Below are 15,239 nucleotides of genomic sequence, written 5' to 3' on the forward strand. Positions count from 1 at the left end.
GTGCCGAGGGCTTTGTCGGGGCCGGGTCCCACCGCGGAGGGGGGCGGGGCGGAGGGGGCGGGGTCAGCTTGGGCGCGCTAAGGGAGGCGGAGGCAGGAGGCGGCCGGGGAGGCCCCGGAAGGCGCAGGGGCCGAAGCAGAAAGCGCGTCGGGCACGATGGCGCCCCCCCGAGTCTCCCGCCCCCGCCTCGCTTTACTCCTGGGTTCCTCGGGGAGGGGCCGCCCTGGGGCGGCGGGTAAGAGGCTCTGCCGGCTAAGCCTCCTCCCCTCCCCCTCCAAAAGCGAGGCGAGACCGATGTGTTCCCCACCCGCGGGTCTGGCCTTCCGCGTCCCAACCCGAGGTCAAAGGCGAGAATCGCGCAGGGGCTGGGCTCGAACTCGCCTTTAGTTCTTCCCTTCCCGGGAGCCGGGGGGATGGTGTCCGAACTCCTCCCAGCCCCTGCACACCGCAGAATCACGCCAGGCGCCCCGCTTCCGGTGAGGCACAACCCGGAAGCGGTTCTTGGACAGGACGTTGCGTCACCAGCACGCCCGCCTTAAGCCCCGCCCCGGGCTCCGGAATAGGATGCAGCTGCCGCCGGGGCTGGAGGTCCGCCTGGGCCCGGCCCCCGCCGGGAGCCCTTCCGAGTCGCTCCCGCTGCCCGTGCTCCGCCACCCGGCCGCCGGGGCCGCCCCCTTTCGCTTCGCGCCGCGGACCCAGCGCCTGCCCCGGGGACACCCGTTGTTCGAGGTCACGTGGGGGCGGGGCGGGGTCCGGGGCGGAAGCGAGGCCGAGGGGTGGGACCTTTCTTGACTAGAGCAGGGCCTGCCGGGGCAGAAGGGGCGCAGGCGGCGCCGAGCGAGGGGAGGGGCCGAGCGAGGGGCGGGGCCGAGCGAGGGGAGGGGCCTCACTCCGCTGTGCTCCGCAGGACGGGGATGTCCAGAGGCACGCCTACCTGCAGGAGGTCATCACGCAGGTCTGCCAGGTGCCGGAGCGCCCCCCCCGTGGCGACCTTCGGCTGCCACGTGGCCGGCTGCCCGCAGGAGTTCGCCAGCCTGGAGGGCTACGAGCACCACTACCGCACGCTGCACACGCACGTGTGCTCCGTGTGCCGGCGCGCCTTCCCCTCGGCGCGCCTGCTGGACGTGCACGTCCTCGAGTGGCACGACTCGCTCTTCCAGCTGCTGGCCGAGCGGCAGAGCATGCACCAGTGCCTGGTGGAGGGCTGCCCGGCCACGTTCCGCAGCGGCGGCGAGCGCAAGGAGCACCTGGTGCGCGCGCACCGCTACCCGCCCGACTTCCGCTTCGACCAGCCCCGCAGGCCCCGGGGGCCCGGCCGGCCGCCCGCCGGCGAGGAGGCCATGGAGGTGGGGCCCGCCGAGGCCGCCCCGCGCGCCCAGACCCGCCGCATCCCCGCCACCATCTGCTTCGGCCAAGGCGCCGCGCGGGGCTTCAAGAACACGAAGAAAAGGAGCGAGCCGCGCTGAGCCGGCGGGCGCCGCAGCCCGCCCCGGGAGCGCGGGGAGGGCCCTTTGTCTGTCGGGGGCGCCCCCGCCTCTCCCTGGGAAGCCCCTGAGCCCGAAATAAAGTCTGAAGAGAAGCCCCTTCCGAGCCTGGGCCGTGTGTGAGAGGGGCTCCGGCCCCCCCCCTTACCCTCCCCTCCCCCCGCCGTCCCAAGCGATCCCCCAGAAAAGAACACCGGGCGTGGCAGGTCAGTTTATTGTCACTTTCCAAGCAGAGGCAGGAGGCGCAGCGCGGGCCGGCTCCGGCGGGGCGGGAGTCGGGAGGCAGACCCGGCTCACTCCCGCACCGGCCCCGCTTGCTCCCCGCACGGAGGCAGCCCTTGGGAACGGCCACTAGAGGACAACTTGCCGGCAGGGAGGGGCCGCCCAGAGGCTCGGCGGGACGGCGCTTCCCGTCCCCCGCTCTTCCCTCCTCACTCCCCCGGAGCAGGGGCCGCCTCTGGCTCAGGTCTGGCTTCCCGCTCCCGGCTTCCAGAGCGGGAGGCGCTGGGCCGGCAGGGCCCATCACTGTGCACCGCTACGAGCTCTGCGCCCGAGCTGGTCCTCATGGGGAGGAAGGTCGGAGGAAGGACCGGCAGGCCCCGCTCAGGCCAGGCCCGCTCCCGGCCCCTTTGCGTTCCTCCTCCCTGCTGCCCCGGGGGTCTGGGTAGGATTGGGGGAGCCCACATACGCGCAGGGTGGGGGCCTGCAGAAGGAACCACATGCGATGCGGGCGGACGAGGACTAGCCGCCGTAGGAGACAAAGTGCACAGATAAGCTACATTTGGCTTCAGCGATTAAGGCTGTGCCCCCTCAAGGGGCACCCGCTGCCCAGGAGTGGTGCCCGGGGCCTGGGGCCCAGCCTCCCTGGATGGGGTCCCACCGTGCAGGGCGGGCTCCTGGGGGGGGGGCAGTGTTCATCGGCAGGGAGGTGCATGGGCTGCTGCCCCTACAGTGCTTTTATTTCAAGACATAGTTAATGAACAGTTGACACGTCAGAAACACGCAGAGTAGAAACCAGCAGCGTGAGCTGTGCAGAAAGCTTCCTGGTGCCCGCCTGTACAAAGACTTTTTGTTGAGAGCTGTGAGGTTCCTGGAACACAGAAACAGGCAGGCCGCCGGTGAGCGGGGCCCATCTTCCCTCTGCCCCGCTGCTGCCCCCCAGCTGGTTTGTGCTGCTCGTGGAGGGCAGGGCCTGGTGCCCAGGAGCGCTTTAGGCCCAAAGTCCTGCCCGGTGGGCGGCCTGACAAGAGCTGAGAGGGTCAGTCATTAAACATTAAGCACGCTTAGGTGCCAGGTTCTGTGCCAAGCTCTGGCCCTGCAAAGAAAGGCCCCTACGTGTGCTGCACCAGTGACCTCGACTGCCCCCCAGCCTTCCCTGCCCACTTTCTAAGGAGCCACGCTACCACGTAGTGAGGGGAGGCTTTGGAGTTGGGGAGGCCTCCTCTGACATGGGCCGGCTGTGGGACTCTCCCTCTCGGGTAACTCCCCGAGATCACAAGAGGCAGGAGACTTCCCAGTGCCCTGCTGGAGGGCATCCTCACACCTGAAGTCTCAGGTTCAAGGCCAGGAAGCGACTGTCCAAGAAGCTGCAGCAGGGAGGCCGCAGTTAGGAAGGATGAAGGCCTGGAACTGAATGCCCTGGGACCTTCTTCCTCCCTCCTTGGCTGGGTTGGGTTTGCCTGGACCAGGTGGCATCCACCCTTCCTTTGTCACCAGGTCTGCATAAGGGGCCCGGCTCACTTGCCATAGCTGGCTGTCTAGGGCAGGTCCCTGTGGGACCGGGGAAGGGGGTGTTGGAGCCACTGCACACTGGCTTCCTTGGTCAGTTTTTACATCTGCCAAGTCCAGGCATATAATCTAGATTTAGCTAAAAAGTGATGAAAATGTTGATTAAGGTGGGTCATGGGGCGGGGGGGGGGGGGGGGGGGGGGGGGGGGGGGGGGGGGGGGGGGGGGGGTGGTGGTGTTTAAAAGCCAGTTGTTAAACATTTACCAGCATCCTGCTGAGTGTGGTCACTCACCTGTGGATATCCTGTTGGGCCTTCTGTAGGGACAACACTGCAGTATGAATTTCCTTCAGATGCTGGTTCTCCTTCCCACACCGGGCGCAGGAACTTTCACAGTCTGGGACCAAGAACAAGGGTTATTTCTACCTCCTGTCTAATCCCTTTAATAGAGCTGATTCTCAGTGTTCCTGCCTAGGCAGGAAGGGGAGAAGATGGGGAAGGGGCAAGAAAAAGGGCAGAGGAAGAAGACGCCTTGTGAGGCGTCTTGAAGAATGTGAGGGGGGAGAATGCCCCGACCCGAGGCAGCCTGTTTGATTGGGGGACAGTTTCCTCCCATGGAGTTCCCTTCTATTATGGCAGCTTCCACCCAGGCTCCTCTGTTGCTAGGCAGATCCCCCATTCGCCAGTCTCAAAGCGAGACTCGCTGTGGATGAAAGATCAGCAGGACCTGAGGGCACTGGAAAGGAGCCTGGGAAGCTTGGGGATTTGCAAAGGAGCCCCAAGGAAGATTCAGAGAGCATGCTCTGTGAGCCAGACTAGGGCAGCCAAGATGGGGAAGGGCTTGGAGTCCATGGCTCCGGGAGTGCAAGATGCTTAGCCAGGAGAAGAGAAGACTCAGGGGGACCCTGACAGCCGGCCTCTCGGGGTTGAAGCAGGAGCCATAGGGGAACTACAAGAGGGACCCCTTGGGCAAGGAGCCGTCCAGCCTAAAGGAGGATCCTCATCGGACACATTCATTTTTGATTCCAAAGCCATCGGTTCGGAGGTTTCTCTGTACAAGATTTCCCTCTATGACATGCCAGGAACATTTAGCCAGGAAGGAGGGTGCTACTGAAAGATGGGATGCTGTCCAGGGAGCTCAGCAGGGGCCTCTAAACTTCAAAGTGGGCAAACCAGGATCTTCCACTCCAGAAGCTCTCCAGGGTCTAGTGGTGCTAATCTGCTTCCTGACCTCTGTCTCCCCAGGGCTTCCTCTGCAGCTCTAAACTTCAAAGTGGGCAAACCAGGGTCTTCCACTCAGGAGCTCTCCAGGGTCTGGTGGTGCTGATCTACTTCCTGACCTCTCTCTCCCTGTCTCCCCCAGGGCTTCCACTTCAGTTCTATCTCTCAGTAGAGTCTCAGCTCTTCTGTAAGACACTTTCTGTATCCCCTTTGACACAAGTGCCTTCTCTCGGGGGGTGATCTCCAATTTATTCTCTGCTTTTCTTGTTCTTTGCCCTGGAAGATTCCGAGTACCTGGAGGACAAGCCCTGCTTTTACCTTTTTTTTCTCGGTGGGAGATGTACCTCCAGCACATCCATGTTCTGACACAGAGTTGGTGCATAATAAAGGCTTGTTGACTTTACTCGGTCTCTCTTCTTGGAAGTCTTCAAGCAGAGGCCAAATGGCTCTTTCTGATCTTCACACCCGGTGCTCCATCTCTAGTCCCCTCATCTAGCAGACCCTCCTCCATGTCCGTCACTTAGAATTCCTGATTGGACTAGCTCCTCCATTCTGTGACATTCTGGTTTCTCTGAAACTGCATCTCCACGCCACCTTTGGCATTGGGCCTTTCTTGGTTCCCCCAGCGTTGTGCTCTCCCAGGCTATCTCCTTTCTATTCTGGAGGTATCTTGTATACACTAAATGATTTCCATGCTCTCTTCCCTTCAGAATGTAAACTCAAGGGCAGGGTCGGTTGTCCAGTATGTAGTACAGTGCATGGCATACAGGAGGTACTTTATAAATGCTGGGGAGGAGAGTCTTTTGGGGTGTACATTAGCCTAAATTGTCTCCAGGGTTCCTCCTAGCTCTATATTATTATAGTTACTATGAATAAAGAATCATTATGAACAATAGTAATAACACTTAGCTAACAATTATATGGCATGGTCAGGTCTGCCAAGCTTTTTACGTGTGCTCATTTATCTTGAGAATCTAATTTCTTTTTTTTTTTCTTTTTCTTTTTCTTTTTTTTTTTAAGGCTATGGAGGCACTTGGGGGTAACTGACTTGTCCAGGGTCACATAGCTAGAAGTTTTAAGTGAGTGAGGCCACATTTGAACTCAGGTCCTCCTGACTCCAGGGCTGGTGCTCTTTCCGCCGCGCCATCTGTCCGCCCCAGAATTCTGAGATTCTGTGAAAATAAGGTTCTCAAGATCTCAGCATGACTAAGCATGTTGAACTTTGCACTTCCCGACAAACCGGCCAATTGGGAGCCTTTGTGCCCCAATTGGGAGAGGTTTCTCTGCTCAGCCAGGAACCGTATGGGGGCATAAAAAAAAGGAGGGAGGGATCAACAGAGGCTCCCAATGCCTTTCTGGCCATATGGCTTTTGTCAATGGAGTCAAAAAAGCTTACAAATGGTCCAAGTGTCCCCTCTGAGTAAGGGTCAAACCAAGGCAGCGCGGAGGAAGTGACCCACATAGGGAGATGGGTCGGGTTGGGGCCCACAGGGAGGATTCTCCTATTAATGGAATAGTTGGTGTGTCTGGCGTCGCACCAGGCTGAGGATGCGAGGAAGGCAAAGGCGGCCCCCGTCTTCAGGGAGTTCCCGCCTAAGGGGGAAGCGCCCATACAAACTGGTCAAAGTGGGAAATGGCCAACAGAGCCGGGGGAGGGGAGAGTCGGCGTTGCCAGGGAGGGGGCCAGGCTCTGGGGGGAGGGTGCTGCTGGGAGCTGGAGGGAGAATGGGGGCGGGGCTCCTTACCTGCATCCCTTTCCTCATCAGACAGGTCCTGCACGGACTCGGGGGTGGAGCAGCTGCTCTCCGTGTTCTGGCTGTGGTTGGAGGGCTGATCGCTGGCTTTGCGCAGCCGGCACTCCTTTCCCGTCCTCTGGGGAAGAGACAGACGTTGTGAAAGTGACATTTGCTGCCGTTTCTAAGGAGCTTCCGGCTGGAGCCTCGGCAACATCTGGGGAAGTCCAGTGTGGCCTGGCTTCCTCAGAGTTTCCGAGAAGGCTGAGCTGGAACAAGGAGTGGGAGGGAATCTTTCCCAAGGGGTGTGGCTTCCTGGCACCGGGCCTGGCACCCCTCAGGGCTTGGGGAAAGCTTGTTCCCCTTCTTCCCCTCCACCCATTCCTTTTGCCCTTGAAGAGACTTTAGCTTTGAGCTTTCCTGGGTTTGGGCAGAGAACAGAGGAGGAGAAGCTTCCTCGCTCTTCCTCCTGTCACAGAGATGGAGGGAATGCTGAGTTGTTCTAGTGCTGGAGGCTCCCCCTAGAAGGAGAGTGGGAGGAGGAGGAGGTGGAGGTGGCCAGCCTGTGCCGGCAGGCTCCCAATGACCGCCCACCTCAAGGCTGACCACACACTTCCAGTGTTTTCTCGGTTACTTCCATGGGGCCGGACCATCCACAACGTTCTGAACACTACCGAGGGGCCCCGAGCAATGGGCCGTGAACCATTCTGGCAGGGAGCCTCCGTGAGGGGCAGTGGAAGCCACAAAGGCAGGCCCAGGCTCTTCCCCGTTTCCTGCTGCTCCTGAGGAAGCGCCTCTCACTCCCTTTTAGAAGCCTTGCCTCTCGTTTCCTTTAGGTGACTGGGACGAGGGGTGCCCGGCTTCGCCCAGGCTGCGGCCTAGGAGCAGAAGCTTTGTTTTTATTTGTAATTTTTCGTTTCATTGGCCGATGATCCTCAAATCTTCCTTTTCTCCCCCAGCCCCTGCTGACTCCCAGTCTCACGGGACACCGGCTACACGTTTGCCCAAAGCCTCGCCCCAAAACCACTGCTCCTCCCATACCCTCCTGTTACTACTGAGGACATCACAGCGATCCCAGGGCCCCGGCTCCCCAGCTAAGGATGATCCTGCCCTCACCGTCTCCCCCGCCCAGTGCCTGGGGCCCGTTCTCCCTCTCGTGTCCCCTCCTCCTCTGTGATGTTGTCAGGCTCTCCCCAGCCCTGGCTGGTGCAGCAGCCTTTGGCTGGGGGGGGGGCTGCCTGCCTCAAGCCTCTCCCCACGCCAGTCTATCCCTGTTCAGTCCCTGGGGTGACTTCCCAAAGCACAAGCCTGACCATGTCACCCAGCTCAATGAACTCCGAGGGCTCAGTTACCTCCAAGCTCAGACAAAATAGTCTGGCGTTCAGAGCCTCCCTAGGCCAGCCCTGCCCTCACTCTCCAGGCTCGCTCCTGGCTGCCCGGTGCCAGTGGCCTCCTGGCCGTGGCAAGAACAGACACTCGGTCCCTTGGGCCTGAGGCTTCGGTGCGGCTGCCCCCAGACTCGGCCCTGTTCTCTCCCCAGATCCCTCGAGCACAAGCTAGAGCCTCCCCTCCTGGAAAGCTTGGCGAATCTTCCATCCAGTGCCTTCTCTGGGTTCCAATTTATCCCGGAAACACAGCCGGGGTGGAAGTGGTCCTTCTCTGTTTCCCTTTGCCGGGGCCTGAGGGCAGGGGCGCTTCCAGCACCCTGGGCCGAGCCTTTGATGTTGGTGTTATACCCCATTTGGCCCTTGGCGGGACCCTGCTAAGAACCACCCACCAGGGCAGCCAGACGGCGCAGTGCGGAGGCGGCCAGGCCCGAGTTCAAGTCCAGTCTCAGACCCCCGCCTTCCCAGCTGGGCCTGGCGCCGTTAAGGGGAGACTGGGGGGGCTTGTGAACTTGGGGGATGCTGAGGAAGGGGGCGCCGAGGGAGGGGAGCCCCGAGGGGTTTCAGACGGTTTCTGCTCCTGCTCCGCGTGCGAGGCTTGTCTCCTCGGATCCTCACTGAGCCTGGGAGCTGGGCACAGTTATCCCTGTTAACTTGTCCCGGGTCCCGCGCTGGGGATTGTCCGGAGCTGGATTTGAATCCAAGTCTATCTTTTTGCACATCCAGATTCTTTATACAAGTGTGTGGGATCCGGGCTGAGCCCTAGGGGCTGTGAGCAGCCAGAGCGGCCCCTGGCGGCCAAGCGGTATCACGCCCCATCCAACAAGGGCAGTCCTAAGTCTCCGGACGTTCTAGCCTTAGTGGCCTCAAACTGCGCTTTCTGAGACCGGGCTTCGGGCGCTGTGGGAGGAGGCCGGGCGCCGTCCCCTCCAGAACCACGGGAAGGGCCGAGGAGCCCGGGCGCCCTGGGGGTCGGCTGCCCGAGGCCCGTGTAAGCCCCCCCCTCCCCCCCCCCAGCATCTCTCACGGCCCCTCGGGCGGCAGCGAGCTCCGCATTTCCCAGTAACTGACCGACCCACAGGCAGGGGTCCTGGAAAAGGTGGGGGTGAGGAAAGGTTTCAGGCGGGAGACCGCGGAGCTTTGAAGGAGAAGAGAGGTCTGGAGAGGAAGAGGGGAGGGGCACGGGCCGAGGGCGGCAGCAGGGGCCGGGCCTGCAATGGGGAGGAAGACAAGGGCCGTGAACGGGGTCCAGTCCCCCCCCCCATATCCTGGAGGGACAAATCAGGGAGGGGGAGGGGTGGAGGAAGCTGTGGGGGGTGCAGAGGAGTCCGGTTCTGGCTGTGCTGAGTCTGAAGTGACCATGACGTGTCCAGTAGGCCAATGGGGGGGGGGGGCGGGGCGGGTGGTGTGCTGGGGGGGGGGCTGGCGCTCAGGAGGGGGCGGGGCTGGCCAGGCGGGCCTAGGGGTCGCCTGCAGAGATGGTGGCTGACCTCATGCCGCTGGGGAGTCCCAGAGAGGGCAGCCCGGGAGCCTGAAGTGGCAGCCAGGGTGGATGGTGGGTCAGCAAAGGGGGCCAAGGAGGCGGAGAGAAGCCAGAGGAGAACTAGGAGAGGGGCTGAGGAGGCCCAGGAGGGGCGAGCCGGAGGAAGGAGGCGTTTTTAATTGCTCCCCTACGGGACCTCAGGTTCAGATAGAGAAGAAAAGCCAGGACACCTGCACTGCCCGGGGCTCTCCCGGGGCAGCTGGGCCTGCATCCCCGCCTCTCCCTAGTTTCTTTATCTGTGAAATGGGGGAACTTTGCAGGCTCTTCCCCGAGGGAGCTGCCTCTCTGGCATACAGTAGGTGTTCCATAAATGCACGCTGCCTCCCTTCCAGCCCTTTGTAAGCTACCTGAGGACACAGGCTTCCTCTGCTTCTCCTCTGGTTTTCCTTATGGCTCAGCCTGGACCACATAGGAGAGGGGGCCTGGGCACATGGGGGGGAGAGGGGGCCTGGGCACATGGGGGGGAGAGGGAGCCCGGGCAGGGCTTAAAGTATAGGAAATGTGTGCTTGTGTGTGTATGGGGGAAAGAAGGGAGGGAGGGAGGGAGAGTCAGAGAGACACAGAGAGAGAGACACACAGAAAGGGAGACACAGAGAGGCATGCACAGAGACAAAGACAGAGACAGAGAGAAAGGAGAGACAGTGAGAGACAGAGACAGAGGAGAGGGGGCTGCCTGCATGGAGAGATCTCTGACGCCGCACTGGTCTGGGACCTCAGGCCGACCTCCCCCGCTGCCCTGCACACTATGCTGGCACAGCAGGATAATGCGTCAGGCTGCGGGTGGGCTCAGGAGCCCCGGGCCCCGTTTTCACATCCAGACAGTTGGGGGGAGGGACCCACCTTGTGCCGGGCCGCCTGGTTCCGGGCGGTCAGTCTCAGGGGCGCGCGCCGGCCCATTGTCTGCAGCCGGCCGTCCTGCTCAAACTGGGCGATGTCTGTGAGGGGGTCCCAAGGCCTGAGGCTGCCGGAGGCAAACGAGACCCTTTGTGTCATGTGGAGTCTCGGTCCCCTGAGGGCCCCAGAGGTGGGCGGCCCCCTCCCCTGCTCAGCACTGGCAGAGCCCCTGCCCCTGGTCCTGCCTGGAGCCCCCGGGGCGCCCTGCTCTGGGTCCAGACGCAGCCAGCGTGGCCCTGGGCCCGGGGCTGAGCCTGGCACCAGGCCGCTCCCAAGCTGCTGGGGACGGGCCTGTGGGCAGCCCCCCTCTCGGGGTCTGAGGGTCCCCCCCGCAACCCCCCGCCCCGGCCGAGCCCTCCCAGGCCCGCACACTCACTCCTCGTATTTGTAGCGCCACTCCTGGGAGCTGGGGTCCTGGAGGAAGAGCAGCGGCTTCCAGTCGAGAAGCGCCTCCTGCCGCTCCCGGGCCTGCCTCCTCTGCTCCTCCTCCAGCACGAACTTCTCCTGGGTTGCCTTCACCTGGTCCCCTTTGTTGATCGCACTGGTCACGTGCTGCCAGAGTCTGTGGGGAGCGGCCGCTCAGCCACTGCCCCCTCCCCCCGGCCCCACTCTCCTTTCCCCCCGGGGCTCATCTCCCAGAACTGGGGGGCCTCGCAGGGCAGCCCCTCCCCCAAGAGCCAGGGTGGGCATCGTGCCCTGGGGCGCTGACGGGGCCTCGGCCCCAGAGGGCTGCCCGCCACATGGGTGCACGGTTCCCCGGTCGGGGTAACGGCCCCTGTGACCATCCCCGGCCAGTCCTGCCTGTGCCCTCCGAGGCTGAGCCCAAGTGCTTCCGGGCCCTGGTGGTCCTGGGCTAGACCTGATGGTCCTGGGTTAGCCCTGGTAGTTCTGGGGTAGCCCTGGTGATCTTGGTCTAGCCCTGGCTTGCTTCTGCCCTTAGGGGGCCACCCCTCCCCCTCTGCCCGGGCCCCACCTCTCTGATTCCAGCTCGGTTTGCTCCTCAAATAGCACGATGTGGCGCTTGAGCCGCTGCCTCCGGATGTCCACCGTCGGGTTCCAGAAGACGTCGCTGGCGCCGTTCTTTGGGTCACTAATGTACACCTCCCTGTCCTGCCCAGGAAGACAAGGGGGCTGGGGAAAAGCTGGCCTTAGGCCCCCCTGGCCCTCTCAGCTCAGCTCTCAATGTGATGGCCATTGGGGGGGCCCTCCCACCCCAACCCCAATCAGAGTCCTGACCTTTGTACTCCCTAGGCCCGGTGGGCGGGGCCCTGCCCAAAGGGATCCATGAACACAGCCTGGGGGGGTGGTCCCCTCCCCCCCGCTCCCTCCCCGGCCTTCCTCCCTCCTAGTTCTACCCCCTATTTGAGGCCCGGCCAAGGCCCCCGCCACCAGGAAGCCCTCCCTGATCCCAGCCCAGGCTGGGGGCTCCCCTTGAGTCTCTGCAGCTTGGGGGGGTGGGGGGGGGTGAGCCCCAGCTGCCCCGCCCATGCCCTGAGCGCCTCGGGGTCTTCTGCTCTGCTGGGGGGAGGGGCTCCCTTACCCAGTGTCCATCAAGGCTGGCCAGAACATCCTCTCCTGATTTAATTTTCCCAGAGATCTGGTTAAGGCCGGAGTTGCCTCCGAAGAAAGGCTGTGGACGAGAGTCAGCTCAGAGCCTGCTTGGAGAGCCCTGGAGAGCACCTCGCCCCGCCCCCACCCCAGGGGACACGCAGGGCAAAGCCCCCCCTCGGGCCTGTACCCCCCTTCCCCCAGTCACATGGGGAGGATCGGGCCGGCTCTTCTCCAAGGGAGAGAGGCTCCGGGAGGCAGCAGCACAAGGGAGGTGGGCAGGGACGCTCCATGGGAAGGGGCCGGGAGCACCGACCTCCCGGGGTGGGGGGAGCCCCTGCGGCAAACGCTCTGAGCCCAAGAACGGTCCAGTCAGAACCGGTGCTGGCAGGGCCAGGCCCGCCTGGGATTTCAGGGGCTAGAGACCTGCTCTCTCTGTCCCCAAAGCCCTCCCAGCCCCAACATCCCACATTCTCAGTAATTCTCTAATTTCACGTTCTCCGGACATTCCACATTTTCTGTTCCAATAGCCCTGACATCCCGTGTTCTCTGTTCCATCAGCACCCTCAGCCCCGACATCCCGTGTTCTCTGTTCTAATAGCCCCGATATCCCGTGTTCTCTGTTCTAATAGCCCCGACATCCCGTGTTCTCTGTTCCATCAGCACCCTCAGCCCCGACATCCCGTGTTCTCTGTTCTAATAGCCCCGATATCCCGTGTTCTCTGTTCTAATAGCCCCGCTCCGTGTTCTCTTTCCATCCAACCCTCACCCGACATCCTTTCTCTATTTAACCCCGATATCCTGTTCTCTTTCTATGCCGACATCCCTTTCTCTTTCATCAGCACCCTCCCCCGACATCCCCTTTTTCTCTGTTCTAATACCCCGATTCCTGTTCTCTGTTCTAATACCCGACATCCTTTCTCTGTTCTAATAGCCCGATACCTTTCTCTGTTCTAATCCCCACATCCGTGTTCTCTGTTCAATGCCCCGACATCCCGTGTTTCTTTCCTAATAAGATATCCTTTTCTGTTCTAATAGACATCCGTGTTCTTGTTCCATCACACCCTCAGCCCGACTCCCCGTGTTCTCTGTTCTAATAGGATTCCGTGTTCTCTGTTCTAATAGCCCGACATCCCGTGTTCTCTGTTCTAATAGCCCCGATATCCCGTGTTCTCTGTTCTAATAGCCCCGACATCCCGTGTTCTCTGTTCCATCAGCACCCTCAGCCCCGACATCCCGTGTTCTCTGTTCTAATAGCCCCGATATCCCGTGTTCTCTGTTCTAATAGCCCCGATATCCCGTGTTCTCTGTTCTAATAGCCCCGATATCCCGTGTTCTCTGTTCCATCAGCACCCTCAGCCCCGACATCCTGTGTTCTCTGTTCTAATAGCCTGGACATCCCACATTCTCTGTTCTAATAGCCTGGACATCCCACATTCTCTGTTCTAATAGCCCCTATGTTCCACGTTCTCTGTTCTAACAGTCCCAACATCCTGCATTCTCTGTTCCGACAGCCCTCCCAGCCCCAACATTTCATGTTGTCTGTTCCGACAGCCCTCCCTCAGAAACCCTAAGGAAGCTCAGTGGGAATCACGTCGTTTGTCCAGCACCTCTGCAGCTGGCTTCACGGGTACAAGCACTAAGCGGCTGACTCTGTCCCCAGGAATGGCCTCAGGGTCCCAGTCTCTGAGCCAGACGGGACCTTCGAGAGTGTTTCTTAAGCGCCCGCCCCCTCATCTTACAGAGGAAGGGCTAAGCCACACCTGTGAGAGCCTTAGTGCCGCTTGTCCTTAGTTCCCAGAGGCCCGTGACGCCAGAGAGGGGCCGCCGTGACATGCCCGGGAGCAGAACTTAAGGGAGGGAGGCTGCAGGGCCAGGGGGTCAGGGGCCAGACAGAGCCAGGACAGGGCCAGGGCCAGCTGCAGTGGGAGACCGTGGCCTTAAGCTAAGGTCCCTCCCGGGTCGGGCTTTGTCCGAGGCCCTGGCCATTCAGTGATTAGGGCAGGTGAGGAATGAGGCTGACCGCAGCCCCTCTGGCCCGGTCACAAAAACAAGACCTTGGTCTGGGAGCAAAGATCCTTGGGCTCCGGCCCAGACCGCAGCAAGTATGGGGGGAGGGTCTAGGTCCCCCCCTGGCTGTGGGGACTCTCAGCATCCTCTGGGGCCCCGGAGCCCACCTGTGCAGGGTTCTTACCTTGAGCTTAAACTCCAACTCTGCCTGGTAATTGTTCTTCTCACACTCGATAGTCACTTTTCCTCCCAGCTCCATGGTCATGGTGCCATACAAAATTCCTGGACAAAACCACACGGGCTGGTACGGGCGCTTCCTGCTGAGCTTCCTGGTCATTCCTGGCACTCTCTCCCAACCCTCTCTGGGGCGGGCTTCTCCCTTCATACCCTCCCACCCCTTGGGCTCGTGGGCTGGGCTCTCTCCTGATGAACAAGTTGGGTTATCCCTAGCACCCAGCACACAGCAGGTGCTTAATAAATGCTTCTTGACTAATTAAGAGGATTTTTGGAGGATCGGGTGGAGCTGAAGGGAGCTGTTCCAACGTTGCTGGAACAGGATGGAGACGTGCTGATCTCCCCCTGTGGTCACTCCCTCCACAACAGCGAGTGTACAATTTTAGCCAGACTCCGGCTTAGTGATGTCAGCTTGGGGTCCTTGCTCCAGCCAGGCTCAGCCGGACCAGTCTCTGTGCCTTTGCCTCTGCTGGGCCCCCCACCAGCAATGCCCTCCGACCACTTTCTCCTGCACAAATCCTGTTCGAGGATCTGGCAGAAGTTGGCCTCCTCCTCCCGCCGGAGGCTTCCTGGTCATCCCAGACCAGGCGTTCTCTGAGCACAGGATTCCCGGGACCAGTGGGGCCCTTGGTGGTCATTTAGTTCTGCCTTCACCTGGATCCCCACCATTGCATGTATCTGGAAACCATCCCTCTCGTGCTTGGAGATGGTTAGTGACGGGACCCTCACTCCTCCGCCGGGCTCAGGGGCTCAGCTCATCACCAGGGCCCGTGGCACCTCTTTCCTGCCTTCCCCACAGGAGCCTGGGGCTGGGCCGGCCATATGGGCGCTTGTTGGCCCCTTCAGGGTACCCCCCCCCCCCCCCCCCCGTTGAACTCCCTCTGGGCAATGGATGGAGACTCCCAGCCTACCCCGGGGCTGACGGGCGGGGAGGGGTATCTTACCTTTACAATGTGCGTAGGGCATCGTTATGATGTAATCTTCCCCTCTACTCAGAAACGTCAAGGTCGCTTTGCCATCGAGCAAGGCTGAGAGGGAGTTTCCTGTAGCCACAAGGAAGGAGGAAGGTCACTGAGGCACAAGGAGGCAGTGGCTGGACCCCCGGACGGCTGGGCCGTCTCCCGGAGGGGCCGTCACCCAGAGAACCCCAGACGGCTGGGCCCCTGATAGCTGGGCTGTCACCTGGCCCCCCGGATCCCCAGACGGCCGGATGATCTCCCAGACCACTTCCAGGGCCGCTCCCCTCCTGCCCCCATGAGAAATTGGGGTCTGCTTTTTCTCTAACGCCTCCCTCCCCAGCCTTACCATAGAATTTGGACTTGGCTAGGATGCTTCCAGTGATGCAGAAGCCATCTTTCCTATTGCTTACATGGAAAGCAGACACGGGAGGATGATGGGAAACCTGGAAGGCAGAACGGCAGCTCTGGTAAAAGAGCTTTGACTCGGGGCCACCCCTAGTGG

The 15,239-nt window shown here is 61.4% G+C and overlaps 2 protein-coding genes across 3 annotated transcripts in view; one reads left to right on the forward strand and one right to left on the reverse strand.

Moving 5' to 3' along the window:
* Window positions 1-528: 528 nt before the first annotated feature.
* On the forward strand, window positions 529-1,587 carry LOC100920151 (zinc finger protein 511). The gene is given in 3 exon segments (XM_023506678.2): window positions 529-729; window positions 908-976; window positions 978-1,587. Coding segments are annotated over 3 exon segments (723 nt in total). The 5' UTR covers window positions 529-564; the 3' UTR covers window positions 1,467-1,587.
* A 94-nt stretch (window positions 1,588-1,681) lies between these two features.
* Window positions 1,682-15,239, reverse strand: part of OSBPL5 (oxysterol binding protein like 5) — a 62,925-nt gene continuing 49,367 nt past the window's right edge. For both annotated transcript variants that reach the window (XM_031942786.1, XM_031942787.1), the window contains exons 13-22: window positions 15,084-15,180; window positions 14,723-14,821; window positions 13,729-13,826; window positions 11,527-11,616; window positions 10,960-11,096; window positions 10,363-10,548; window positions 9,933-10,053; window positions 6,177-6,303; window positions 3,505-3,607; window positions 1,682-2,574 (exon numbers count right to left, since the gene is read on the reverse strand). In XM_031942786.1, the coding sequence (XP_031798646.1) occupies window positions 2,442-2,574; window positions 3,505-3,607; window positions 6,177-6,303; window positions 9,933-10,053; window positions 10,363-10,548; window positions 10,960-11,096; window positions 11,527-11,616; window positions 13,729-13,826; window positions 14,723-14,821; window positions 15,084-15,180 (1,191 nt within the window). In that variant the 3' untranslated portion in view covers window positions 1,682-2,441. The remainder of the gene's footprint in view (window positions 2,575-3,504; window positions 3,608-6,176; window positions 6,304-9,932; window positions 10,054-10,362; window positions 10,549-10,959; window positions 11,097-11,526; window positions 11,617-13,728; window positions 13,827-14,722; window positions 14,822-15,083; window positions 15,181-15,239) is intronic.

Source organism: Sarcophilus harrisii, chromosome 6, assembly GCF_902635505.1.
Source record: "Sarcophilus harrisii chromosome 6, mSarHar1.11, whole genome shotgun sequence".
Classification (NCBI taxonomy): Eukaryota; Metazoa; Chordata; class Mammalia; order Dasyuromorphia; family Dasyuridae; genus Sarcophilus; species Sarcophilus harrisii.